General features: G+C 42.5%; 1 protein-coding gene across 2 annotated transcripts in view; it reads left to right on the top strand.

The window, feature by feature from the left end:
- Positions 1 to 22421, top strand: part of MAD1L1 (mitotic arrest deficient 1 like 1) — a 418937-nt gene that overhangs the window by 186252 nt on the left and 210264 nt on the right. For both annotated transcript variants that reach the window (XM_079320917.1, XM_079320916.1), the window contains exon 15: positions 1372 to 1462. In XM_079320917.1, the coding sequence (XP_079177043.1) occupies positions 1372 to 1462 (91 nt within the window). The remainder of the gene's footprint in view (positions 1 to 1371; positions 1463 to 22421) is intronic.

Below are 22421 nucleotides of genomic sequence, written 5' to 3'. Positions count from 1 at the left end.
AAGGATTTAATTTTTTTATTGGATTGGTAAGAATATATAAACCCTGGAGGTCTGGTTGTGCCAGTGCACTGTCTGTGGTGGTGCCCATGTGAACAGGACACAACATCTGGGGACCTTGCCAGGAGCCTCTCCTGGCTTCTCTGTGCCTTGTCACCAGCATTTCCTGAGCCAGAGATAATACAATATATTTTTACTTTGTAAAACTTCATGCATTTTTAATCCGTTAATTTGCTGATATAATATAAAGTTAAAATTTTGAAAATTGAAGAATAAATGTTTTCACAATGCCAGGGGTTTTTCCACCAGGTTCTAGAATGGTTTTGAGGGAATTGGGAACTTGACCAACACAAAAAAGGGTCTGTGAATAGTGAGGTGGCAGAGTTTGAGATAATATGAAATTATTCAGCCTATCAGAGCATTCAGAATTTAAGAAATCTTAGGATGCTGCTTGAGATGGGAGATGAAGTTGCATGTCAATAATTGCCAAACCCATGCACATAAGAAAAAACACCCTTACTTTTACTCCCACAACAGAGAGCTCTAAATGAGCTGTTGTCACTCAAGAGAGAGATCTTAAATTATTGTGAACAGCTTTCTGAAAATATCAGGTAGGTGCTCCATAGTTAAAAATACAAATAGAACACTAGAAGCTGTTGGAAAGGAAGTTGAGAATAAAGCAGAAATCCTCATTGTACCACTGAATGTATCTGAATGCTCTTTGTAGTTACAGCTTATTTCATGTCAAAAAGTCTATATAAAACTTGAGGGAATAAGGAAGAACAATAAAAATATGGAAAATCCTTGGTGTGAAAGAAGACTAAACTGAGATTCTTCAGGAAATAATTGAGGAGGTTGTACTGTGGTGTGGAGAGGAGAGTGTGGTGCAATTATTCACAACTTTCCATAGAACTAACGGGCACTCAGTGAAATAATCACATGTGAAGTATAAAACAAACTGAACTAATTTTTCATACAGCACATAATTAAATTGTGGAACTTACTGCCAAGGAGTGTTGTGAAGGCCAAAAGTATAAATCAGATCAAAAAGAGATTCGATGCCTTGTGGAGGTTTTAGCTGCTGGTGGTTATTAAACATGATGGTCTAGACTCAGTCTGTGGGTCAAAAGGTATCCAAGCTGAACTTGCTTTATATTCAAATTGTATATTTTTAATACACTTTTACAAATTATATTCTCATCATGTAAACATGTCACTTTTAACCATATGGTTTAGCTCCTTCAGTAGTGCAGTTTTGTGGTACTGAATGCAGGAATAATCTGATACTGTTTCTGGTTTCATGCTTTAGTTGATTATTTGTGGTGGGACTGTGCAGGGACACCCAAAGTCCATTAATTTTCCCTTCTTCTCCAGGTTGAAAATTGAGGAGCTGGAAGCTGAACGCAGCAGGCTGGCAGAGGAGAACAGATCTCTGGAAATGAAGCTGGAGAAGTTCACTCTGCAGGTAGGAGGGTGGAGGTGCAGAGCAGCTGCAGAGCCTGGCAGGGTCCTTGGGCTGTGGCTGTTGTGACAGATGTGCCCTGTGCTGCTGACCCTGTCACACCTGTGCCCCTGTTACACCTGTGCATCTGACCCTGCCACACCTGTGCTGCTGACCCTGTCACACCTGTGCTTCTGCCCCTGTCACACCTGTGCTCCTGTCACACCTGTGCATCTGACCCTGCCACACCTGTGCTCCTAACCCTGTCACACCTGTGTCCCTGTCACACCTGTGCTCCTGCCCCTGCCACACCTGTGCTCCTGTCACACCTGTGCCCCTGTCACACCTGTGCCCCTGTCCCTGTCACACCTGTGCTCCTGACCCTGCCACACCTGTGCTCCTGACCCTGCCACACCTGTGCTCCTGACCCTGCCATCAGACAGGTTTGGTGTCAGATGGAATCACACACTTGTCCTGTTGGATAACTCTTTAGGAGTTCTCTTCTTGGAGCCTTAGAAATTGGTCCATGTGAAGTAGCTCCACCACTAGAAGTTGTCTGTCCCCAAGTTTATTCATGACAAAGTAGGAGCATAGACAAGGCTGAACAGCATGGAGTGGATAGGAAATTTTGGAAAATTTTTGTGGTGTTTCTTGTTTGAAAGATGCTGGAGCAAACAAGAACCTGGCCTGTTGGTTCAATCAAAGCTCACCCTTCTATGGAGTGTTATCTCTTCCTTCTTTTCTCTCTGATGTGCTGAACAATTTGTCATTGTAGCATTCTATTATCTTAATTTTTCCTTCTTTTTATCTTTATTTTTCCCTTTTTTTTTTGCAAATTGTTTCATGCTAGAAAACCTGCAGGTTTGAAATTACTCAGATTTCAGCCAGACCATTGATGTTATGTTGACACCTCTTAGATGTGAATCAAATTTTTTTTTATTTTTATAACCCGTTCCTGGAGACAGGGAAAGTGACAGCTTTGATAAAGCAGGGAGCTAAGAGCTGCTGAGCATCTCTGCTGAGCATGTTTAGTGTGAAACCTGTCACCCTGCACTCCTTTAATTGGGTTTCAGTCATCAGAAGGAGATGAAAGCTTTGGGCTGGTGTTTGGATGCTTAGGTCTCCAACAAACACAGGAGCAGCTTTGGTTTCAGAGCAGATTACAACTCAGGCCATGGTTAATCTGCCTACATGGTCTTTACAGTGGTTGCTGGCTTTCCAAGGAGGTTTGACCAGAGGAATTCACTATTTTATTTCTGGTATCTCAAAATATCACAGATATCTGCTGTGTTTGTTCATACAAAGTTGAACCAAGTGACTTGAGATGGCAAGCCTTGAGTCTAGGAAAGAGAAATCTTTGAGTTAACAAATTCAGGTAATGATGCTCTTCCTTTGCCAAGGCTGAGGACATGGCTTTAACTCCTTATTTAACAGGAGGTAGCTCCCCCTGTCCCTAAAGTCTCACTTTGCTTATGTTTTAGAGGATTTGATGTCTAAAGTAGTTTTTTGAAAGAGAAGGAGCAGAGAGGAAAGCTCAAGTACAGGAATGTGCCAGCTGAATGCTAAAGTGTCAGTATTGATCAGTGTGTGCCCACCTGAATGGCCAAGAACTCCTCAGAGGCAAAACCATCAGCCTTCCCAAATTTTATTGACCTTGTGAATCAAATATCTTGACAGGCCAAGCTTAAAATTAGTCTTTTTATAAACACATTGAAGGAAGGTTTGTTAGAGTGAGAACCTACAAAGTTAAGGATAAGCTTAGAAATTCCCCTCTTCTATCAGTGCTGAGCAGATATGCTGAAAATGAAATTATACACTCAGATAAGGTCACTGAAGTGTTGGTAGTTTGACATGTTATTTATTCCCACCTCTGAAAAAAACTATTGGAAAATGATGGGTTAAAAATGAGTCTGTGTCATGAAGGGAAAAAAAGGAAGACAAACTACATGCAGAAGTCACAAGGAGGTTTGACTGAAGAGGAAGATGACTAAAGCTACAAACATGGGAAAAGCATGGCTTCAAATCAAATAAAGGTGTAAGAGAAGGGGCTGACATTAAACCAGGTAGAATGAAGGTGATTTCTGACAAATCTTTATCTGCAGTTCCTTCTTGTAAAATAAAACCTCTGACTCCTGGAATTGAATCTATTAAAGCAAAGATATGTAGAAGGGACTTAACAATTAGGAATTTGGAAGAGACAGGTTGTAGAATTAAGGCTCTGAGTGCTTTACACTGCACTGAATCTGTAGAGTTCACAAAGTTGTGTTTGATGCATGAAATCATCATGCAGTTACAGCTAATAATTTGTAATTAAAAATCTCAGTTTGAATGTGTTGAGGTGTGGAAAGGAGTAGAGTTTCAAAGATGTTTGTCTCCAAATCACAGAATCATTTAGGTTGAAAAAGACCTCAGATCATTGAATCCAACCTATGGCCCAGCAGCACCAGACCATGGCACTGAGTGCTGTGTCAGATCTCTCCTGGAATGGCACCTCCAGGAATGGCAAATCCTCCACTTCCTGGGCAGCCCATTCCAATGTCTAATCCTCATTTCAGTGTAGAAATTCCTCCTCTCACATCCTTTTGCACCTGGATATTGGCACAGGAGTTTTGCTGATTTCTGCACACCTTGTGAGCAAGGGGACCCTGATGGACTGGGCAGAGGGCATCCCTGGAAAGTGCTTTTGGTGTGGGACTCACACTCCTTGAGCTCAGTATTAGCAAGTGAACTGAGGTGCTGATAGCTCTCCACAGCCTGGTGTATAACATCTGACATCTTTTTGTATTCTGTGCTTGTGTGGGGACTGCTTGAATTATGCCTGAAGGCATTTTCCACCTCCACACACCCCATCTTCCAAAACCCCTTGCCTCTTGACACCTAGCTACAGGCTGCATTGATTTTCCTTCACTGGTATAAAGACTTTAGCTTGGATATCACTCACTGGCCAGGTCTTTACTGCTAATGAAAACCTCAGATTACAAAAACACAGGAGATGTAGAGCTGTAGAGCAATGACACCAGGTTGAGACTGCCTCCCTGGTGCCCAGGATATTAGCTTAAGGTAAACATTGGAAACTGTGGCTCAGGAGAGGGATTCAAATAATATGAAAAGAGTGGGTTTAAACACATAATTTTGTCTCATATCTTCTAGCCTTCTTCCTTTTGATGCAGCAAAAAAAACATTTCCAGGAAACTTGAGCTGCTACTGCTTGTCCCATGGTGGGCAGGCTGAGATTTCAGAGAAATCTCAGGTTTGTTTAAGTTATCTGAAATTATCTGGACCATCTTCCAGAGGTACTGGTGGAGAAGTGCAGCTTGCTGCCAGGAACAAAAGAGACTGATCAAATCAGTGCTTTTTGGCTAAAGTGGGAGGAAAGAGTTGTGAGGAGTGTTCAATTAGCATTTCTTACTGCTAGGAGCCCTGTTTACAGGCAACCAAGCAGATGTGAAGTGTTCCTTATGCAAATACTACTCTCCTGCTTTTCCTGCTCTCCTCTACTCTTCCAGCTGAAGAAGAGATTCTTCAAGGTTGGCTGCTTCAAGGAAGATTGATTAAAATCAGCTGCAGTTTGACTTAATTGGATCCATATGCTTGGAGAGGGAGCAGGACTAGTTAAAGTCCTCGTAATTAGTTCACAGCTGATTGGTGAGAAAAATGAAACTCCAGTTAGAGTTCAGATAAGTGGATCTGTATGGATAAAAGGCAAGTAGGTGTGGGTTGTTTTTTTTTTTACACTGAGATGTGTTTGGGCTTGAAAATCACCTCTAGTCCCAAAGCCAAGCTGGCAGCCTAATCCCTTTGAGCGTGTGCATGTGTATTTATGAGAAAGAAATATAAATGGAAAGAGTCTGTATTTTTCTGGCTTCTTTCTGAATAAAAAAGAATCACCTGTGGATGTTGGCAGTCAAGAAAACCTGATAGAAAACTGGGAGAGGATCTCAGGAGCAGACAAAACCCATCAAGGGCAGTTTGTGAGAAAGGGTCATAACTTGGCACAGGCTCTGGACTGCCCAACTTTGATTGCCTTGTCCCTGCTCACAGTAGTAACTGGTTGTGTTTAGCCTCTCTGCCTGTCAGTAATAAGACAACAACACTCTCAAAAATGCAGTGTTATTCATACATATTGAAATGATTGATTTTTGCCTGTTTCAAAGCTCAGAAAGAGCTGACTAACTACACAGTGTGGGGACACTCATCAGAAAGCTTACCCCAGACAGAAGCTGGAATTTATGTTAAATTTTCTGATAGAATGGTGGGTTTAGTTCTCCAGGAATGAGATGTCCATGAATGATAGAAGTGCTGGATACCCAGAGTGTTTCTCTTTCCCCTTTTCTCTGCAACCTTTGTGGTGAGCTGGCCTCCTCTTTCTTCTAGAGCTGCATTTTGAGGGAATAACAAAGGAATTTTGAAGGAATAACAAAACATCTGGGAGCTGTACCCTAGGGGAAGGTGGACAGAGAGTGTTTCTCCTCTTTAAGCATTAATGACTCATTTTATGGTTAGGGCTTTGGCAGCCAGGCAGTGACTAGCTTAGAGTTGAGAACCCAAGGCAAAGCTGAGGTCATTTAACAGCCTAACTGTTCATTTTGTGACCAGTGAAGAATGATGAATGAATCGTTTACACTGTTATAAAACTTAAAAGGACATAGTCAACCTTTCAAGGTTCTCTAATTGCCTTCTCAAATGCTCTCAAGTCTTCCTGGATTATCTCCATGCCTTCCCTTTTCACAAACTTTCTGTCCTGTTTTCTTCACCTGTGCATGCTGAGGTCTGTGTTAGCCTCTGTGGCAAGCTGGTCCCTGTTGGAAACCTCACCTAGGTAGTTCAGCTTTTTTTAATTTTTTTTTTTTTTTTTAAGAAAGCTTCATTAGATGGTTCTGGACAATCACTTGGCATCTCTTCAGTCAGGTACTGCTTTTGGCAAGGTGTAGGAACAAATTTGCTTTTACTCCAGAGGGACTTAATTATGAGACAGAATAACTAAGAGCATACAGCAGGAGACCCAGTAAAGAGAAGATGAAGAGAAGTGCAGGTGCAGGACTGCAGAAGGTTGGATCATATTGTGCTGCCCCACTCATCCAGTACATTACGTGTGTGGGAATGGATGGGGAACAGAATGATTTGTGACCTGCTCCACAGGCTCCTGGATTTGATCTGCAGTAAACTCACCTTTTACAGACAAAGATAATCTTCTAAATTTCACAGGCAGCAGCAGGTCTGCACTGACCTAAGGAAGTGTATCTGCTCAAATATATATAGACAGAGACCACTCTGGGGATCACTCCACAGTTTTGCTCAAAACAGCAAAGAAAAATGTGATAAACAGACATCATGGGTATTAATTTATGACAGATCAGAGGTGTGTAATGCTTGAATAAAACAGGAGAGAATATCCACACAGGAATCTGGCTTTGAGGAGTGGAGATAGAATGGGATGCAGGGGCAGAGAAGCACCATGGAGCCCCCAGCATGTCCTGGTGGTTGGCCTGAGCAGCCCCTGGGCTCTTACACCACCTCACTTCAATTATCTCTTGAGCTGGGTAGGAGAAACTGCTGAGCAGCTCTGCTGTGTGGGTGTCCCTGGTGCTCACAGGGAACTGCTAAGGGGATGGGCTAAAGTGGAACCCAAATGAATGGGAGGGAAAAAGAGCTTCCCCTATAATGTGCCCATAAATTGTGCAGAAAGGATTATACATGTTATTTGAGCAAAAACATTGTGTATCTTGTGCCATGTGGATGAGGTACTGCAGGAAATGCTAGAACTGGTGTAACATGGAAGGAGTGTAGCACCTGCTGTGATCCAGCCCCTGGGGATTTCGTGACACTGAATTAGCTGGGGCTATGCAAATATTTGTACGTGTTAATTCCAAGTACATTGCTGTTATTAGAATTAACAGAAATTAGAAACATTCCACGGGAGCAGAGAGGAGAAGCATAAACATGTCATTTACTTGCAGGTTTGTCATCAGGTGGTTCAAGGAGAAGCTGTTTGATGGCCTTGGTGGCTCCAGTAAATGTGATGTGCAAGGTGGATGTCAAATGAATCAGGGACACACACAGAACAGACTTGCTAATGTTTGTTAACATCAGGGACCACGAGGGCATGGATTCACATTTGTGCAGGAAAATTTTATCAACATGCCCTTTAAAAAAATTTTTTTTAAAGGAATTCGTACATTGAATATTAAACACCTGAAGCTCTCTAAATTCTACTGCCAGAGCTGCCACTGTATTGTTTATTTCATGCAACACCTTTCTCAGAGCTCTGCAGAAACTGATTAACATTTGCATAATACATTTAACACGAAAATCCAGAATAAATTCATTAATGTTCTTCTGCCACTACCCTTGAAAATATCAGCAGCTGTGTGGCATCACAAAGCTCATTAGACGAGCAGAGGGGGAGGGAGGGCAAGCTCTGGATTTCCTGAGCAGCTCTGAAACAGGAAAGGTCAGTGCACTGAGTGTCAGCACTTGAGCAGCAGCACCAGGAGCTCAGAGCAGGCAGGGAGAGCTGGGCCATGGGAAATGTCCTGCAGGAAAAGGTCACTGTTCCACTACACAGGAAACATGAACTTCAGGAGGTGCCATCCGTGCTGGAATAGAAAAATGGAGCATAAATGCAGATGAGGATGCTGCTACACTAAGGGGGAATGTGTGTTCTGCAGAGGCAAGCAGCAGGAAATTGTTCCAGTCCTTCTGTGGTATAAGAAAGCTGGCTTGGAAAAAACTTTGGTTTTCTGAGCAGATGCTGCAGAATAAATGGTGATGTTTTAAGAGTTGTGCAAAGTATGGTTGCATGGCACCAGACCACTAAATATGGGGTGTGTACACTGCCTTCATGGGAGTGTGGGGACAGAGACACAACTTTTGTATGGCAAAAAGAGCAACAGTCTACAAAAATTAGTAATTTCAGCTACACCTGCACATTCAGACTCAGTGTGTTTAAATTCCCATCCAAAAACTTAGAATGCATGCCAGTGAAGTAGTTGTAAGTAGCAGCTCCAGAAGACTTCTGTGTGTTTCACTGATCCCCAGAATCACCCTGTGGGTGAAAGCCAAAACTGATGAGACAAAAGCAACCATTTAAAAATGAGACTTCACTTTTAAACTTCTCTAATCTTACTTATCTTACAAAGAAAAAGCAAAGTTTCAGGAAGCTGTAAGAGTGGCTGTCCCTTTATAGTTTTCTTGTTTTTCTCTGTAGTCATTCAGTGGCACAAATTAGTTTTCAATTGTTCTTTCTTCATTTTCTATTATTTTTCTGCTGCTTTGAATTCTGCTTCCATGTCACAGGAACAAAACAAAAATGTCATTTAGACCTGTATAACGCAAATAACGCTTGGCAAGGTTTGTTTACTGAAGCTTTGTGTTTTCTCTCAGACTTTTATGAGTACCATGTCCATGAGTTGCAGCTCTCTCCACGTTAGGCTTTTAGCTTTTCATTACTCATACTTTGGTTGATGACCCAATTATTTCTGAGTTTTGGATTAAACAAAGTAATAGGTCACAGTTTCATGCTGCCCTTGTCTTTGCCATTTCTGTTGTGGTCTGGCTTTTTTTTTTTAAGTAATATTCTTCAGCATTTTTATTCTTTTGATAAAGATACTCTGGTTATGGTGCCATATCTTTGCTGCTTGGTACATGTACTTGACACCATCTCTAGCAGACAAAAGGCCAGGATGTGTCACCCAGATTATGGAAAAGAAATAAGTCAGAATTTAATAATGTTTTCTCTGAGTGTGTGATGAGGGGAAGAGGAAAAAACTGCCTGTTTCTTGTCACAGTGGAGAGTGAGCAGTGTTTGTAATGATGTTAAGAGATACATGAGGAAATGGGGAGGTGCTCTGAGGCACTGGTGGGGTGGCAGTGTGCATCAGAGAAACACATTTTTGTGTGACTTTTGTCAGGGGGATTCAGGCATGTGAGATGTTGGTATGTTATCTTACATGTGCCAGAACTCTTCCCTTTGATCAGACTGACCTAACACCTCTGTGACACTTGGGGGCAGAGATTTACATTTTAAAAAAATGGGTTTTCTCTGAAGAATTTCTTGGAATAGTAGGAAGGAAACTCAACATGCTTCTATCACTCAGCTGTGTGGTATTGAGCATTCATCTGGCAGTGCAGGCTGGAGAGAAAGTGGGGAGAAATAACACCCCAATAACAGAGCACACCCTGAACACAGATCATGATTCAGGCCCTTCCTAGCCCAAATTCTGCTCAATTTCCACTTGCTGTTGTTTGATAAGACTTTAAAAAGACATGGATCCAGACAAGTGAGAATAAAGTAATTGTTTTTGACAGCTTTCCTGGCTAGATTTGAAAGACAGGCAACAGTGGAATGGAAGAATGGAAGATGATGCCTAATTTAGGTGGAAAGGCTGTTCTGTTTAAAAGGGGATGGGCAGTTGGAGTGGCAGGGTAAGTGAAGTGCTGTGAGAATCTTTTTTTAAAAGATGAGCAGCATGCCATGAGGAGGTTCTGTGTGTTCAGCAGGGGAGGTGTCTGGAAAGCCCAGCTGTGTTTCCATCCCAGCCTGCTCACCCAGCTCCAGCAGGGACTCTGCTGCTTCCTCTGAGCCCCATTCAAACCCTGCATTTCCTAAACGATGCAGCAGCTCTTGTGCCTCCTCTTTGCATTTTTGGCAGGGCATTTAAAACAGAATAAAAACTCCCTGAAAGCTGTTGTGCGTGTTGGACATGACAGAAGATGCTCAGTTGAGATTGTGACCTTTCAGAACAAAGACACTGCTTTTGAAAAGGAGCTTCATTGTGCTTCTGGCTCTAGTAAGATGAAAAACTTGAAAAACCAGTAACATGAAGGCTGTGCAGCAAGGATGAGCTCTCCAGAGGTTCTCTTGTGTATTTTTGGTTGTCTTCCAGTAGATACATTCTTTCTCTCTGTGCAGTGCTACCACAATCAGTAGTAATTACAGAAATTTTCTCATTTTTATGAGTAGAGGGATGTGAAAAGCTGTTGACAACAGACTGCAAGGGAGCTCAGCTGTGGAGCTGCTTTTCCTCTAGATCCATCACAGCCAGAGTTGCTGACTTTAAGGTTATTTCCCAAGGAGTCAGGGCTTGCTCAGAGGTCATTCTGTTCAGTGTGCAAGGAAAAGTGTGATTGGATATGTGTGAGTCCTTATGATTAATATTAACATGGTGGAGCTGCCTGAACATTTAAATAGAACACTAAGGAATTTAATTTTTTATATATTTATATATATGTTTGCAGACAATTATTAGAATGCATGTCAATGTATTTAAATGTAGACATGACTTGATAAAGATGGGTGTAAAATAAGAATAACACCTACAGTGGCTCAACAAAATCCAAATGCCAATGGCTGTGCCATGGTGGCACACAGGCAGGAACTGCTGTAGCCAAACAGAGGATTGAATGTCAGTGTATTCTGACTTTCCTGCTTTTTGAAGGTCTCTGACATCTTCTCAGTGTGATGCTTCTGTTGACATTGCTTAGAAGACAGATCTATGTCTGTATTTTGAGATTTTTGTGTGGTCCATTCTCTCAAGCATCTAGAGAAAAAAAAAACACTGGCCATGCTGCAAAGCAGAGCTGTTGGTCAATTCACAAGTGTATTCCTCCTGAGCCTGCCCTTTCATCCTTCCCATTTTAGTGCCTTGGCTGTTTCGTTCAGCTTAATGCTCTTTACTGATGTTTCCTGCTTCCAGGGGATCAAAAAGATAGTCTGAGTCCTTTAGGAATGTGTGAAAGTTAGAGATGATGCCCTTCTACTGATTTACTCAATGATAACTTGAAAACTTGTATCTGGGCAAGGCTGCTTCTGAAGTGAATTTATGTCTTCAGGCAGGCAGCTCAGGATAATGTTGAATTTGCTGGTTGGAGCAGTTAACTCAAAGCTGTTCAGAATCCAATAGATTGCCCCATAGCCATTCCTCTTATTGTTTCAGTTTATCCACAAATCTCTCTTACTCTTGTAAAATTGAAATGAAGATGAGACGACTGTCCCCATCTGAAAAGATTTCAGTGCTGCTTGAAGTCTCCTTGCACTGGCAGAAAAAACAATTGAGCTTTGAGCTTGAACTGAGAGACAGATAAGATCACCAGGAGATTTCCACAGCAAATGCAGAATATATTCTTCTCTAATGGATTCTTAGTGCTGTCTGGCAAGTAATTAAATTGCTTGGATAGGGAGAGGGGAATGGCTTGGGGTTTTTTAGTGTTTGGTGGGTTTTTTTAAAGCTCTCAACTTTTGTGAAGGTAGGAAGTAAACCCTGGTTTCTCTGCATGACACAGGATGTCTGTCAGACATGGGGGAAGCTAATTAAAATGTCACAATATGTACATGAGGGTGATGAGGCAGAAAAGACCAATCACTTCCTTCGTTCTAGGAATTTGTCTGTGTCCCTGCTTCTGTCTCCTCACTGAGAAATCTGCAAGTAATTCATGCTCTGGGGGTAGGAATGAGGCCACTGGGTAAATCTGTCCTCTCTCTCTCACTGGAGTAAAGCAGAAAATAAATTCAATCCATTCTTGCTCTGCTGCAATTACTAAGGCAGTCTCACTCCAGCTGGGCAATAGCAAAGTGCTGGTTCCTGCTGTCCCATCATAGCCAGCACTGGCACACTCTGCCAGAGGACCAGTGCTAGCAGAGGTTAGCACTGGGGCAACTGGGAGGGTTCCACATCCAATCTCTTTCAGTGCACAGGATGTGAGGGGACAGAAGCAAAGCCTCTTTCCCATCCTTTTGTTCAGAAGTATGAAGTATGTCCTGGAAAACCAAGGGAATGGTGGAGAGAGATAATAACACACCCTTTGGTGTATTCTTTGGAAACACTCACATGGCCAAGAGGTGGTCCAAACCTTACAGCCTGCATCATTGAAAACCTCTGAACAACAGCAAAATGAAAAAAAAAAGAAAAAAAAAAGAATGATCATCAGGGAAATTGCAGATAATTAGAACGTGGAATGATTAACATTAGCCAGTGTGCTGCATTGGCAAGGACTGTGCAAGTTGACATGATGGGCCTCTTCCATATCAAGCATGCAGTTTGTCAGCATTCAGTTTAACACTTTCATGTGACTTTAAAAAGAGTTCACAGCTGAAACAAGCATTTGGTGCTCATGTAACATGCACAGCTTTCCTTTCCTTTCCTTTCCTTTCCTTTCCTTTCCTTTCCTTTCCTTTCCTTTCCTTTCCTTTCCTTTCCTTTCCTTTTCCTTTCCTTTCCTTTCCTTTCCTTTCCTTTCCTTTCCTTTCCTTTCCTTCCTTTCCTTTCCTTTCCTTTCCTTTCCTTTCCTTTCCTTTCCTTTCCCTTCCGTCCCTTCCCTTCCCTTCCCTTCCCTTCCCTTCCCTTCCCTTCCCTTCCCTTCCCTTCCCTTCCCTTCCCTTCCCTTCCCTTCCCTTCCCTTCCCTTCCCTTCCCTTCCCTTCCCTTCCTTCCCTTCCCTTCCCTTCCCTTCCCTTCCCTTCCTTCCCTTCCCTTCCCTTCCCTTCCTTCCCTTCCCTTCCCTTCCCTTCCCTTCCCTTCCTTCCCTTCCCTTCCCTTCCCTTCCCTTCCCTTCCCTTCCCTTCCCTTCCCTTCCCTTCCCTTCCCTTCCCTTCCCTTCCCTTCCCTTCCCTTCCCTTCCCTTCCCTTCCCTTCCCTTCCCTTCCCTTCCCTTCCCTTCCCTTCCCTTCCCTTCCCTTCCCTTCCCTTCCCTTCCCCTTCCTCCCTCCCCTTCCCCTTCCCCTTCCCCTTCCCCTTCCCTTCCCTTCCCTTCCCTTCCCTTCCCTTCCCTTCCCTTCCCTTCCCTTCCCTTCCCTTCCCTTCCCTTCCCTTTTGTGCCTACTGATACTGGATAAAAGCCACTCTAATCATGGAATTCTTCTACATTGTTTTGAGTGACAGCTAGACATGAATTCCTGGGCATTTTCTTCCTGTTGTGCCTGATGGAAATGAACTTCCTTAGGAAAAAAGTCTCTGAAATTTCAGAAAACAGGGTTGTCTTCTTCTCAAGGAGAAAATACAGGGACTTAGGATATCACATAGTGATATTAAAAACAAATACTTTTATAAAGTCTACTTTATAGTAAGGTCAGAAAACCCTCTCTGTTTATCATATTTAATGTTTGCAGATTCTTCCTGCCAGCCCTTGTGTATGGGCCCTTGGATTTGCCAAAACTAATCTGGTACAAGAAAATGAGATTTAACACCACATTTAACAACTGGTTTTGTAGCCTGATGGAGTTTGGAGTAAAATTTGGAATGCAGAATTACCCCAGTGGTCCCCATCTCTACCCATCTTTGCAGACCAGTAAACATTTGTTCTTCTTTGATTACTGCCAACCCTGCTGGCTCATGTATGGACCTGGGCATTAGACCTGATTTTTTCTCCCTCCATTTTCCCAGGATCTGCAGTGACTTTCTGCTTGCTATGCTTAGACATGGCTGGTGCCTGGTGTTTGTGCTGGGGCACATCTGGACACCCCAAGCTTTCCCCCACCTCTGCACATACTGAGATCAGGCACATCCTTCTTTGCAGCTGATAAAACCTGCTGGTGTGCTGTGGCAAAAAAAAAAAAAAAAAAAAAAAAATCCCTTGATCTCAGTAGTGCTTTTCTCTTTTCTTGTACCCCTTTACTATGTAAATAAAACATCTTTTTTTCTGTAAGATGTTGGAGAGCACAATGCCCAAGCCCCCCTCAGAAAGGGATTGCAGTCACGCAGGTGTGCAGTGAATATGGAGAGGGTGCTTGGTGTGGTTTGTATTTTGTGGATTATTTGCTGGCTCCTTCTGACCCTACCTCAAATGAAATTCCTGCACTTCATCCTTCCTCTGGGCTGGGCAATCAGCAGCTGCAATCGAGGGCTGTAAGGAGGCAGTGGTTGGGCATACAAAGCAGTTGTATTAGGGCTGAGCAACCAGGACTAATGGGGAGCAAGGCTGGGAGCAGAGACAGAAATATGGCAGAGTAAGATTCATTAGGGATCAGATTCAATAACTGTAAAATGATGAGAAGTTTATGATCAAAGGCTTACTTCGAGCATTTTAATGACATAGTCATTTAATCCGTTTAAAGCAGATAGATAAGGAGTTAAGTGAAATCTACAGCAGCTGCCTTTCTGAGCTGTTTATGAACCTGTTCCAGGCTACAGATCACTGTGAAAGGCACAGGATGGATGCTTGCTGTAGTAATTGTACAGTATATAACGGGCTACCAGGCTTTACAGGCTGATTTACATATGAGGTCTGTAAAACTTAATGCAAGCACTTGTGGTTTGTGTTATTAGTGTGTGTGGTTCCTCAGCTATTTTTAATGTGCATGCTACTAGCAAGAGTAGAGAATGAAGGAAAGAGCAGAGTTATTTAAAAACCTTTCTGTGCCAGGGTATTTAATTCCCAGTGGGTGTATCTCCTCTGGAAGTAACATCAGTATAGGCTGTTGTGGTGACAAGATTCAGATGGGCTCTGACACTCAAACCACCAGGTCATCAGCCATAGGAATTATGCATCTGAAAAAGCCCAGGAGTGTTAAGGGATCATACAAATTCTTTCCCATCCTTTCCTTCTACTGTTGCACTTTTGCCACCCTTTGTCTCTCTCTCAGGGCCCCTCCTTGGTTGGTTAAATTCCTTCTCAGCTTTTCTTGACAAGCACTTATAAAATCTCATGGGACAGTTGGTGACATTTTGCTGCCTGTGCCTACAGAGTACAGCTCAGCTCAGTCCCTCATTCTCACAAGCTTTTAACCTCCTGGACACCACAAATTACAGCTGGAGTGCTGCATATACCTGTGCACTGCACCTTTTTCTGTTTCTCAGGTATTCATTCAGTTTTGAATGTTTCAAAACTCTCCCAACGCACACACAGCTTTATAACAGCACTTACAGCTCCTACATCCCACCTGCTCCTTCCCTGGTTAAACCCTTGGTCCTGTGCACACACTGCTGTGCAGAAGCAAGCAGAGGGGGCTCTTTCTCTACTCTCAGCTCAAGGCTTGTTGAGCTGCTGGAAGTAAAATAGCTGCTGCTGCTGCATTGTTTGAGGCCATGCTACAGCCCTGGCTGTGCGTGCTGCAGGCACAAGATCAGAGCTGCTGGGCAGCAGGGAGAATTTCCCAGGGCTCCAGGCCATCTTGTTTCCTACTTACACAGAAAGTTTCTCTCCTGCAGTGGTATTGATTAGTTTTAAAATAGGGAGGTGATAAATGGAGATTTCAGGTGGTTGTGGTCAATGTGACTGCAAGGGATGGAGTCATTTAAATCGAGTCTGGAATATCTTACCTTGCCTCCTGCTGGTTTTCCTTGGAGGGATCTGCTTATGGCTAAGAGGAACAGTGTGTTCCCATGGAGGGGCCTTCTCAGCTCCCTTCACTTGTGCTTTGCACAGGAACCACCTGCATCCTCTTCCTCCAGCTCTTCTCCCCACACCAGCTCCCTTTCTGCTGTGTTTGGGATGCCTGTCACAGCTGCTCAAAGGCTGCTGCATGTCTGAGAGACCAGCCAAGGCTGAAGGTTACAAATCCCTTGCAGCATCCCCTGGCAGCCAGGTTATAGATCAGGGTTTAAGCAACCTTGGGACCACTGTCAATCTGCATGTTCCCATTTCCTGAAAGAGAATTGGAAAATATTTGTCTGCTTTGAAAATAAGTAAAATTTGTCTTTTGCAATGCTGGCACTAGCAGACAAATCTCTCATTGCTCCACTCCCCTGTTGCTCCCTTGTGTCCCCGTGTTTTTTCAGCTACTGTTCTTTCTCAAGAGCTTAGAGACTGAGCACTTGAGAGTTCACTTGGTAGACAGTAATATACAAAAAACTGGATTTGAATTCATCTTCTGCCTTCAAGTACCTTGTTCTTTGAGGGTGCCTGTTGCACTCTATTTACACATGACTAATTCAGTGGTGATAATGCTTTGAACTAGCAGCAGCTGCCCAGATGAGAACTGGCAGTGCAGCACAGCACAAGCCCACAATAAGAGTAGTTGTCCACCCCTAACCCTGTGTCAGGAGCACTGGAACAAGTTTTTAATCTCTTGAATGCAAAGGTTGTCTGTGGTAGCACAAAACTCATCCCTGACAGAACTCAAATTAGCAATAAGGTTGTTGTAAGCAAGAAACTCAGGCTCTCCTCTTCAGTTATTTATAAATATTTGGTCAAGTAAGCTTATGTCTCAAAAAGCAAAACCTCCCTGTAAATGATCATGAGGGGGAGAGGCAGGAGACAAAGCCCAGCAGCAGCAAGAGGAGGAAAGTGCCAAAGCAGGGCTGGGGATGTGGCTGGGTTAGTGGCACTGCACAGGTCTGGCAGGCAGGAGGTGATGCCACTTCCAGCTCTTGTGGGTGTGACTGAGTGTAAGTGGAATCTGTAGATAATATCCCTGAAATGTGGGCACTTGTGCTGTGAAGATGCTCAGGCCCTTGGCCACAGCAGTCCCTGTTGGCACAGTGTTGTTTGGAGATCACAGAGGGAGGAAAACAATTCTGAAAGAAAAAGGTTTTGCAGTAAAACATTTCCTTTGAGCATCTATTAGACCTGTCCAAATCTATCAGGTTTGATCCATTGTCAGATTCTGGCACAGTTAAGTTTGCCTGGAGCAGCTCTGGACTTCTTTGGGCACAGCTGGCTGATCTTCACAGAGGTTACATGGACTTCCCAGCTGGTAACCCAAAATTTGCTGACCATCTCACCTGGCAGAGCAGCACTCCTTGCTCCTTACGTGTCAGAATTCCATTTTTTTTTCCAGAGGAGACTATTTCATTTAGCAGCTTTTGAGAGAGGCAAACACATTTGTGTGTGGTTTAACTTAATATACAGGCTGCAGAGCTGAAGTGAAGGCACTGATCAGTTCTTACAGTTGAGATAACATTCAGAAAACAAATTAGGGTTTGCAGTTGGTATAGATCCAGGCAGAATTCATAAAATTGAATAGTATTTTCAACTTGAATGTAGACAAACTTATTATGGATCCAGAGAAACCAGGCATGTACTGAGGAGCTAGAGACAGTTATGATTTTTTTTTTTCTTATTAGTATAGAGTCACCCGTGTTATGGTCTCCTGTAGGGCATTTGTGATGTGGGTTAGAATTACTGGCAGTGGCAGGAGGTGGCTGGGGGGACAAAGCCTGAGGGCAGTGGATTGGCTTTTATCTGTTGCAGAAGACCAGCCTGGTGAAGCTGGAGCTGGCTTTGCCAGTGTGGCAGCTCATGATATTCCAGGTCTTTCCTTAGGGCAGAACCATGAATTTTTATCTGTCTGGAACTGTGCTGGAGGCACATCAAGAACTACAGTCATAGTGTTGTTACAGTCATAGTGTTGTTAATGTGAGTGGTGCATGCTGGAGCAGAAATAACATGGGATTGCAGGGGGAAATTGTGTTTTTTCAAGGTGTTTGCTTTTCTGCCTTCCTTCCACTCTGCAATCCTTCAGCCTCCCCAGAAGTGCTCAAGACTTGATGCCCTCCCTTCAGAGAGCAGCTGTGGGAGACTGGTGGAAACGTGAGAAATAGTTTGTTAAACTTTGGCTTTACTGAAGATGAACACGTGTGCAGAATGGTTATTTTCCAAAGAATGTGTGCACATGGCCAGGGGTGCTGCAGATTGAGGTGTGTTTGTGTTTTGTGGTTTGTAGAGCTTTCACATCTCAGTCCATCTTTGTTTCTCTCTTCATCATCTCTCAGAAAAGTGATTCTTAAATTGACTTTACTCCCTTTAAATCAGGATGGAGAGTCCCTAGTGTGAAGGCTGGGGATCAAGAAAGATGGCAGCTGACAAATCTGTTTCCATTCTCTGATTTTTTGCACTCTTAATTACCAAATAACCCTTGTAATTTTCCAATGAGCTGGATTACATCTGTATGGATGAGCATCCCCATGCTCAAGTTGTTGTTACCATTCTGAGAAAGACATTTCCTTCAGGGGAAAAAAGCACAATCTCACTGGCTGGGTCTTAAGTATCATTCTGATTTTCCATCACCTGAGGATTTGAGCAGCCTTGCCACTCTGGAATATTGAAATGAACATAGATTTGAAAGTATTTTTATATTTGGAGGCATTGATTCTAATATAATTTCTCTACAAATTAAAACTCTTCTTGAAAAAGATTAAACTGTCAGTGATAACATCTAAGTTCTTGTTATGTCTAAGAGGAATAAATGCTGAAGTTACAGAATTGTCTGGAGGCTTATAAAGTAAGAGAGGGAATTAATGATATGAGAGAGAATGGATATAAGTATTGGATAACACTTTTTTTTTTTGAATTAGAGGAAGTGGAATGAGTTGAATTAAGAGGTTTATGGCCAAAAAGAATACCCATTACTCTGATATAACACAAAAATACAGTTTTAAGAGAAATCTGCCCAGTGACTTGTGGTTGCTCCATAGACTCTTTTTAATAAGGTATCAAGTATTGATTTAAAGACACTAAGTAACAGACAATGTATTGGTTTCCCTGGTTAGCCATCCCTATTAAAAATATATATTATTTCCATTTCATTGGCTTCACCATGAAGTGAAGCTATCAGGTTTTCTCTGTGCTTTTGTTTGCTACATTAAAAAACCATTTAGTGTCAGATTTCCACTGAAAACCCAGATCAAATTGCCTCTGCCCTCACCATAGCAAATGAAATAGTTTGATTTCCATTAACTTCTCAGTGGAAGATGTGTTTTTTTCAGACCATGAGTCGTTCATGGAAATCTTCTCACCACTTTCCTTAATTTTCAACAGCACCCTCACAGCTGCACATCTCACCTGGGTGTGATATCACTGTGGGGGTCTCATCAGTGCTGCCTTCAGGGACAGACTGTATTGTTTCTTTAGTCCTTCCTGCTCACTGATACATCAAAATCCTGGCTGTTCCTTGTCTTTTTTTCCTCCCCAGAGCATTAAATTGGAGGTAACCCTTAGTTATTAAGTGTGGCCTCCTGACAGACACTCTCTTCCAGAGATCAGCTGCTGTGCTGTGTACCTGAGGCTGTCCTGCTCTCTGGGATCTCTCACAGTGCATTTGAATTCATAGGGAATGATTGTGCCTATGCACAATCAGATTTCTAGGCTCTCTTTGTGGGTTTTATTGTTTGCTACAGTTCTGCCTTCTCGTTATCTGCATATTTTAGTAAGGTTTTATTATTTTCTTATATATCTTAGAGAATGTGTGCTGTATACAATCAGCCAAAGAAGCAATTTTTTCGGGAAAATAACAGGGAAATGTCACTATTAGTTCATCAGCTTTTGGGCCATTTAAAAACTGCCACAGTCTGATTTTATATCATGCTGGTTTTAAAAGAAAATGCGATTTTGATACCGTGGCAAATATATTACAGAATTTCTATTCTGTAATGTCAACACAGTTATCTTAGTTAACTAGACTTGAAATCTCTTCAAGTCTGTTTGACAAGACCTGTTTTCCATGAAATTGTGTTACTTGCTTTTTCTGATCTTTTCTTCTAATGGAGTTATGTATCAGCCCTGTCTTTGGAGTTAAGGAGATTCAGTTTGCTGCATTCTGGAAGCTTCATGAAAAGTGAACAAGGCAGCAGATAACTCGATGTGTATGAGGCGAGCTGGTTAATCTCATTTTTCAGTCCTCACAGTCTATTCACCAGCCTGTGCTGTCTCATTCTGACTGCAGTAAAACGTGCAGATCAATACTGCCAATGGGTGATTAGCAATTTGCAAACTCCAGTAAGTGAATGCATCCCAGTCAGGGTTTGAAGTTGGAGAAGAGAGTGGAGGAGGAGTGATTGAGTGGGCTGAAATAATGAAAACAGATATTTCCTCTCAAGTGAAATGTAAGCATTGTTGAGCTCTGTTAAGCAAGATGATGGCAGAGATTTGTACTCCTTTCACAGTGATTACAGAAAATAATATTTTTTCTGAAATCACTAACATCAAATGTGCTTTTCCCTTATCACCCCTCTTGATCTTTTTTTCCTCTGCTGTTGACCTGCTGGAGGATAAAAATGTCTAAATTTATGCAAGTGAGATGTTTATCTTTGTTCTTGAGGCCACATTTTGCTTGTTCAGTCAGATGAATTCCAAGGTGCTTGTCTACTGCTCAGTTTCAGGCAGCAGAAGATGCCTGGTTTCTGTCAGTATATTCCATACCAAAGGCAATTTTGGGGTTCTGCTCACAAAAATAGCTCAATAAATACCTTTGGCTCCCTTGGAGACCCTGTGTGCTGCCAAAGAGTGCAGCTGAAGTAGCAGTAATTTCAAGGAACTAAAACTGCATTAAAAACAAAACAGTAACTGAAATATGGGAAAGGACCAGGTAGTTCCTACAAGGAAGGAAAATTGCATTCTCCCTAGCAAATGTGGTCTGACCCCTGAAATCCAGGGTGATTGTGTGCTTAAAGATGCCATCTGAAAATCTGTGCTTAGAGAAGCACAGGAAGGCTCTCTCAGGTTTGCTCAAGTAGAAAAGATGCCTTCTCAACTGCAGCCAGGCTGTTCCCAAGTTATGCATGTGCTGTCTAATTAAAACTTAATGGGAAAGAAGTAACTACCACAGTGCAGGAGGATGTTGTGGTAGCTGGAGTGTAAGGCTGAGCTGTGCTCTCCTCCCTGGGTTGTTACACAAAGGCTGGAGAGATGATTTCTCACTGGAAAACACCAGAAAAGTAGAATTTCCCCTCATCCACCGTTTTCTTTCATAAGCACATGAAGAAAGTGATGACAAAAATCAAAGCCTGAGTTTTGTACAACAGGGAGTACTGTGTTTTGGAGGAGGTTTTGTAGAGTCTTAACAGTTTAGAGTTTGACCTGGCAGTCATAATTCTGGAAAAACCTGGCAGTGAATTTTTAAATCATTGCCCCCTCACATGTCTGTGCAAAATGTGCTGGTTGCTCTCCAGTCCATTAGCACAGTGACGTAAAACTGGTGAAATAAAATCAAACTGGAGGCAGGACAGTTGTATTTCAGACCATTAAGTCATGCACTGTTGTTAGGACAGTTTTGTGTCTACCAAATATATTTCAAGGTAGATTCAAATTGGGTTTGGCTCAACTTTGCAGCAGTCTAAATCTGAATAAGGAAAATATGTTGTTGGGGATGAAGTGATGTAAGTCAAGTTTAGCATGTTTGACAGAGACATTTTGCTAATGGGTTGGTGATCCCAGGGTGACTTTTTAAAGCATTCTCCCATATCTTTGGTTCAAATTGCATTTACTTGGAAAGACATGAATAGTAATTGAAGCTTTGCAGGCAAGCAAGAAGTATTTTCCCCCAGGGAAAGCCAAGGAGGGATGTTTAAGCAGATGGCTGTGCTGATGAAGCCCCCATGTGAACAGTCTGACCCAGAACATGGGGTGTGAAATGTTGGGGGATGTAGTTTATGTCACCTACAGAGACTCAGCTGAAATTGTGAAACCTGTTCTCTTGCCAGAGGTGGTTTTCTCTTTGTCACAGGAATAGAAGAGTTTAAACTGAAATTTTGCTCGTTGCCAAGACTCAGGTGAATTCCTTGTGCCATCTGCTCCTTCTCTCCCCTCTGCTTCATCTTACCCTGTGATGTTGCAGCTTGAAATTCCCCTTCAGATCCCAGGAATTTACTCCTGTGTGAAGAGTTTCTTGTCTTGTCAGTACAATGGGTAAAGCACAACCAAGTTACCAGCTCTTGCTTTCTCAGGCCATACATATCTAGTGAGGGTATTGATTTAGTTTTGATGTGATGTAGTTTATAAATATGCATGAGGATTTTGGGTTATTTAACTGCTTTTTAATTCTCCTTGCATTGCTGACTCTTCTAGTTGAGGGTTTCTTTGTATGCACAGCAACCTCTTCCATGACAGCCCTGTTCTCACTGCCTGGGACATCTCTAATGTTTGTTAATCCCAAGTCTGTAGAAACTTTTAATATTCAAGGAATAAAAGGAGACAAAGTGATGCCCTTCTGCACAGGGACCAAGGGAGAAGAGTCCAGCTCTCCAAGGAGCTGGATGAGAAAAAGTGGGGCAAAAAGGTCATCAGCACAAAGTGAGGAGAAGGAAGGAGATAGAGGAGACCTTTTTCATGCTCCT

Source organism: Erithacus rubecula (genome assembly GCF_903797595.1).
Source record: "Erithacus rubecula genome assembly, chromosome: 17".
In the NCBI taxonomy this organism is placed as follows: Eukaryota; Metazoa; Chordata; class Aves; order Passeriformes; family Muscicapidae; genus Erithacus; species Erithacus rubecula.
This window is presented reverse-complemented; position numbering and strand designations above follow the sequence as displayed.